The sequence below is a fragment of the Electrona antarctica genome (genome assembly GCF_951216825.1).
Source record: "Electrona antarctica genome assembly, chromosome: 24".
NCBI classification, from domain to species: domain Eukaryota; kingdom Metazoa; phylum Chordata; class Actinopteri; order Myctophiformes; family Myctophidae; genus Electrona; species Electrona antarctica.
This window is the reverse complement of record NC_136803.1, coordinates 28,566,066-28,572,513: the sequence shown is the minus strand read 5'-3', so window position 1 is coordinate 28,572,513 and position 6,448 is coordinate 28,566,066. Positions and strand designations below refer to the sequence as shown.

At 44.4% G+C, this 6,448-nt stretch overlaps 1 protein-coding gene across 1 annotated transcript in view; it reads right to left on the bottom strand.

The window, feature by feature from the left end:
* The window catches only part of tubgcp3 (tubulin gamma complex component 3), a 46,077-nt gene continuing 39,629 nt past the window's right edge, over nt 1-6,448 (bottom strand). The window contains exons 15-23 of the mRNA XM_079495975.1: nt 5,772-5,907; nt 5,145-5,213; nt 4,899-5,034; nt 3,866-3,954; nt 3,626-3,757; nt 3,080-3,220; nt 2,141-2,257; nt 1,302-1,396; nt 1-754 (exon numbers count right to left, since the gene is read on the bottom strand). Coding sequence (XP_079352101.1) covers nt 688-754; nt 1,302-1,396; nt 2,141-2,257; nt 3,080-3,220; nt 3,626-3,757; nt 3,866-3,954; nt 4,899-5,034; nt 5,145-5,213; nt 5,772-5,907 — 982 coding nt within the window. The 3' untranslated portion in view covers nt 1-687. The remainder of the gene's footprint in view (nt 755-1,301; nt 1,397-2,140; nt 2,258-3,079; nt 3,221-3,625; nt 3,758-3,865; nt 3,955-4,898; nt 5,035-5,144; nt 5,214-5,771; nt 5,908-6,448) is intronic.

Below are 6,448 nucleotides of genomic sequence, written 5' to 3'. Positions count from 1 at the left end.
GTCTGCTATTTTTTGAAAAATCGAAGAACGACTGACATAGAAACATAGCTTTTTCAGAAAACTGTCAGGATGTAGAAGACATTTTTAGAATCTGATCTCAGGTCAGAATGGGTTAAGGCATGCCTGGACCCTGGGAGCTTAGCCCTCTCCATGAAGGCAATTCGAATCGGTTCCTCTCCAATCAACGTCCACTATATGGGCCAGTTGATTCTCCGCCAGTGGGGGGCACCAAAAGCAACGCGCAAAGTTTTTGACAGGGTCGTCGTGGAAAAGACAACAACTTAAATAAAGGAACATTTTATTATCCATCATATTTGTCCAACATTGAATAAACATTTTTTAAGACCTTCATATGAATTGATTTAAATATATTCTTGCGCACAGATTTGGTTCTGGATCCGTCCGTGTCACAACTTGGGGGTTTTGCTCTACTGGAGAGCAGTGCTAAACACGCCTTAAAGAGCTACCGCCCCGGTCCATCAAAGTTCATATTTAAACACCCGTGCGTGTGCGTGGGAGTGCCAGGCCCAGGTCTTACTCAGCAGGCCTGTTTTTTTCGGAACACTCTGGGCTTTCCTGATGTGATGACATAGTCCCCCTGGTCCTCGAGTGAGAACAGGTCAGCAGCATTATGTACAGCCTCGTAGTGGCGTCAGGGTAGCGGGATCAGCGGGCTGGGTTGATTCGTCAGATGTTTGAAGAGCGTCGCCCCCTCGCGGCACCTATAGACGCTCGCAGCCTCGGTTCTCTGGCCCTGGAAGAAGATGGATGGAGAGATGGTTTAAAGTTTAAACCAGCTGAAATCAATACTGTATCAGTATTACGATATTAACCTGTGGGCCGCATTTGGTGGAGGTGGGGGCCGCATGTGGCTCCGGGGCCGCCAGTTGCCCATGTATGATTTAAACTTTAAACCATACATGGGCAACTGGCGGCCCGGGGGCCACATGCATTGGATCCTCAAACTGTCTGGTAAAACAGCTAACTCCACCACCTCTCTCCTTCTCAAGCAAGTAATTGACATTATCATGCAAGTAATTGACAATATCTACTGTAAAGTCACAACACCAACTTTGATGAGGCAGTATTGCATCGTTAAAAAAATAAGGTTTTCTTCAATTATTTAAAAATTATATTTTTCATTTCCTGAAAAATTAACATTTTGGACGATATCTGCTATTTTTCAACAGCGAAAGTTTTAAAACAATGTTTAAAAGTGGTTCAAAATTGACGGTGATGCGTTCCAGGTCTTAATGGGTTTAAGCCACTGCAGATGCTGCTCGTCCCGTTTGAATACTGACTTGTAGTGTTCATTGAAGTCTAATCTGAAGCTCAGGAAACGCAGACTCTCATCTGTGCTGGTCATCAGCAACACCAAGAACTGCTGGACTATTCCCTGAGACAGGAAAGAGGACAAGCGTTGGTTTTAGACCTGAGGACGATTCTACAAATGTCTTCTAAATCATGACAGTTTTCTGAAAAACCCCTATGTTTCCATGTCAGTGGTTCTCAAACATTTTCATGTCAAGGACCCCCCAAAATGTATTTGCCGCCGAACCCCCATCTAAAAATATCTACATTGGACATGAAGATCGATTAATCTCAACGACAGTAGAAATGGAATTTCCGATGTGTAACTATCATGAACTGGGTCACTGGGAGCGAACGGACTAAGAAGGACTGAAGCTATTCAAATAGGAGACCCTTACTCTCCTAGGACTGTACGACCCGTAACACGATGAATGTTAACCCATTTTGACCTGAGATCAGATTCTAAAAATGTCTTCTACATCCTGACAGTTTTCTGAAAAAGCTATGTTTCTATGTCAGTCGTTCTTTGATTTTTCAAAAATAGCAGACCTACAAGCTCATAGCGTGCCACCGAGTGGCGCGCTATGAGCTTGTAGATCTGTTATTTTTCAATAGCTAACACCAAAAGGGGTTCCCGCCCAAAATGGGTTAATATTATAAATGTAACAAATGACTTGTAACAATTACGAAATGTACTGTGATGCCCAAAACGACCCACCTGTTTATCAAAAAAATCAAAGTTAAAAAAAAAAGAATGTATACTATTCCTTCATTCACCTGTTAGAAGTGAATACTGTCCAGTCATGCATTCAACCATCCATCCAATTACCTGGTAGAAGTGTGTGAGGATGCGGAGCTGGGAGCGCATCTTTGGTATGGTGTCCTGGAAGTCCTGCCTCCTCTTGGTCTCCTCTGCCTCCTGTTCGGCCGTCACACCCCACTCCCCCTTGGAGATGACACACACACGCACCAATTATGAGATGGCGTTCACGAAAAATGAACTTGTATTTCCGCTAAAGCCACTAGGCAAAGCTGGCTTTTACTATTTTGGTATCCAGCGGGTGATATTTACGTTGACTGCACAGGCAAAACGGAAATAGAGGGGGAGGTGGAACTTCCCCCTTTCTTTTCTGTTGATTTACGGCTAGACGAAAGCATTTGTAAATGGACTATATGCACACAGAATAACGCCTATTTCTGGGTCCCTTCCCCTACTTCCTCACCAAAGACACTAATTACCGGTAAGGCTCTGTTCCATTTAGTGTGCAGTGGTTCTCATAGGGCATTAAGCAACTAGTCGACTAGTTTACTAGTTATAGTCACCAATGTACAAATTTTTTAAATGTACAAATATGTATTAAAAAAAAAAAAAAGTCACTAGTCAACTAGTAAAAATGACTAGAAGTGAATGCCCTAAACCACACCCATAGGACCCCCATAACTCTGAGAGTGTACAAATGGAACCAAATTGGTTTCATTTATACACTCTCAGAGTTACACACCCGTACGGGACCATTTGGAACCCACTCAAGGACACATTGAGACCCACTGGTGGTAGCAGAGTGTTTCCAGTGAGCCAACAACACGCACAATATCAGCACCCTGACTCTTGTTTGTTTGACCAGAATGGAACAGAGCCTTCATTAGTATCAGTGGTAACACCTGTGAAGGAAGTAGGGGAGGATGGACCCGAGTCTGTAAAATGCAGGTCAGTTTTAGTCTCTCTTCAGTCAAACAAGACCGTGACGAAAAGTCACGGTAAATGTACCTCGCCCTCCCTCTGCTTCTTCCTGTCGTCAAACTGCAGCCGTAGACTGAGCTCCTCCAGGGCAGAGCGGTACAGAGTGTCCTGGGCGCTCTGGAACTCGATGATCTGGTCAAATATGGCCCGCAGCTGGTTCAACATAGACTGGATGGACGGAGGGAGGGAGAGAGAGATAGAGATGTAAGGGAGAGACAGAGAGAGAGGGGGGAAATTACTTTATTCCATTCTGGGCGGGAACCCCTTTTGGTGTTTCAAGCATTATGTTATGCTTTAGCTATTGAAAAATAGCAGATCTAGAAGCTCATAGCACGGCATCGAGTGCCGCGCTATGATTATTTTAACTCAAATCTTTGCTTCTGGGGAGGTTCCTGGAACAACATATTTTCAGATGGGGCCAATTACATCGATTTTTGGGGACCTTGACATGAAAAAGGTTGAGCACCACTGACATAAAAACATAGGTTTTTCTGAAAACTGTCATGATTTAGAAGACATCTTTTTAGAATCGTCCTCAGGCCTAAATGGGTTAATGCCTGATGCAACAGTTACCCTGCTGTTGTTGTCCAACAGGCATCTGGAGATGATGGAGTCCAGGAAGGCCTCGTGGGCAGCGATGATGTGATCCAAGTCCTGCGCCTGCTGGACCTTCTTCAGCAGCTCGTCCCAGGAGCACTCCAGTACCTACACACGTGCACACACGCACGCACGCACACCATACATATGCATTAAGAACTTAGAAGACATGCTAATGTTAATATGGGTTTGGTGTTAATGGTTTATGTAACGTACCTCAAAGGTGATGAAGTACTGCAACTGGTGGATGAAGTGAACCATCTCTGATGCCAGTATGTGACACTGGTGTAAAACTCCAGACAGCTCTGGGAACAACACACGCACGTGCACAACACACACACACACACACACACACACACACACACACACACACACACACACACACACACACACACACACACACACACACACACACACACACACACACACACACACACACACACACACACACACACACACACACACACACACACACACACACACACACACACACACACACGTTAGAGGTTATGGTTTCATTGTCTCCACCAGGCCGAAGGCAAGGGGAGAGTATGTTTTGCACTCCGTCCGTCTGTCCGTCTGCGTACAGCTAATCTCTGGCACCGTTGGCCCGGTAGATGCCAAACTGTGCACACACACTCTCCCTGGATGCCAACGACTAACCTCTGCCCCAATCTTTCCACAATGGTCTGTTATAGCGCAACCATGAGGCAGATTTTTGCAAAACACATTTCATTATATTACACGTACACATTTTATCCATACATCACGTAAATCGGTATACAGTTATACACCATCTCTATCGCCATGTGATCAACACGGACCTGTCTGCTTCTCCATATTCCATCCCCATTGGCTAAGATTGCCTTCCAAAGTTTGCAAGATTGGTCCATTTTGAACAAAATGCCTCAAATCATGAACACAGAGTGCAATTTGAGGGAATTTCAGGCACATTCCCACTATGCAGAGGAATAAATGCCACTTGAAAATGTACACATCAACCTCATGGTGGCGCTATAACTGGCCCATTCGTGCATTTACCTATAACTGCACCGATCTGTGTAAAACTTTGTATGCACACTCCCTAGAGGCAAAGGAAAAACCTTTGACCGGCACAGGAGGCCGACTTATGTAAATACAATTTTTTGATATTAGTCCTTTTTATCCAAATATCACGCATATCGGTACGCCTATCTCGACATGCCCAGAATAGTGGTTAAAAGGGTTGCCTTGATGTGTGTGCGTTTACCTGGCATGGTCTTAAGCAGTTTGGCGTTGCACATCTGTCCCTTCCAGATGTCTGTGAGAGTGTACTCCATCCTCTTAGCACGCCACAGGAAGTTAAACACACGCAGATAGTGGCCCATACATTCTCGTGTGAACACCTGGAAAGCACGCACACACGCACACACTGACACTTCAGTCACCAGAACAGCTAAGAAGTTGTATTTGTGTGACAACGTGGTTGTGTGTGTATGAAGAGAGAGAGTGTTACCGTAGCGATAGGTCCGTCTACATGGTAGTCTAGACTGAACACGTCCCAGCCAGTGTCACCAGGAGACACCTACATGTAGAGAGACACATTATGAATAGTAACACAAATTATATATATATATACGTAAATACAGCCGATTACTGGGAATAATCCAGTCATCGGTAGTTTAGCACACGCAGATTAGCCCATTCTGAACGGGAACCCCTTTTGGTGTTTTAACTAAGCATTATGTTATACTTTAGCTATTTTTGAAAATCCTGTGAAAATGCAGCATAAATCTTTGAATATATATTCTTTCAGAAAGTAGTGAAAGTAGGTTGTACATAAACCCAGGCACTAGCCCGTACCTCTAGTGAAAGTAGGTTGTATATAAACCCAGGCACTAGCCCGTACCTCTAGTGGAAGTAGGTTGTATATAAACCCAGGCACTAGCCCGTACCTCTAGTGGAAGTAGGTTGTATATAAACCCAGGCACTAGCCCGTACCTCTAGTGGAAGTAGGTTGTATATAAACCCAGGCACTAGCCCGTACCTCTAGTGAAAGTAGGTTGTATATAAACCCAGGCACTAGCCCGTACCTCTAGTGAAAGTAGGTTGTATATAAACCCAGGCACTAGCCCGTACCTACCTCTAGCAGGCGCACGTCCAGTCTCTTGAGGATCTCGGCATTGTCGAACTGAGCGTTGGTGGCTCTCACCGCTGTCTCCAGAATCCCTGTCAAGTTGTGCTGGTACAAAGTGGTGGCAGGACGCGCTAACTCCGGTCTGTGCACGCACGCGCACACACACACGCACACACACACACACACACACACACACACACGTGCAAGACGTTTTTCCATCATTTTCTTTCAATGGTGGCTCTATATATATTGTATCAGGTATCATATGCCTGAGATGAAGACCAAATTATTTCACAGCTGTAGGTGGATAGTATGAAGACAAAAAAATGATTCTTACAGACGTGTAGTGGATAATAAAGTCGTGTTCTATTCTATTGAACCACTTTCAACCTGGTGTTCCTCATTTTGGGCTGTCAAGGTGGGGAAACTGCCAAATAGCAGATCTGCAATAAGCTCACAACATTGTAGAATATGCAGGGTTTTTTTCTTCCTTTTACTATAAACGTAGTACAAGGGCTTAAGTGATGGCAGCTCTGCTACTCACTTGAGCAGGTCCATGAGGTGGCGTATGAAATTACTTTAGCGTTTAGCATTAACGATTATTTTATATTTTAGCTATTTAAAAATAGCAGATCTACAAGCTTTTAGATCTGCTATTAGGCTCAAAAAACGCACAGCCGTGC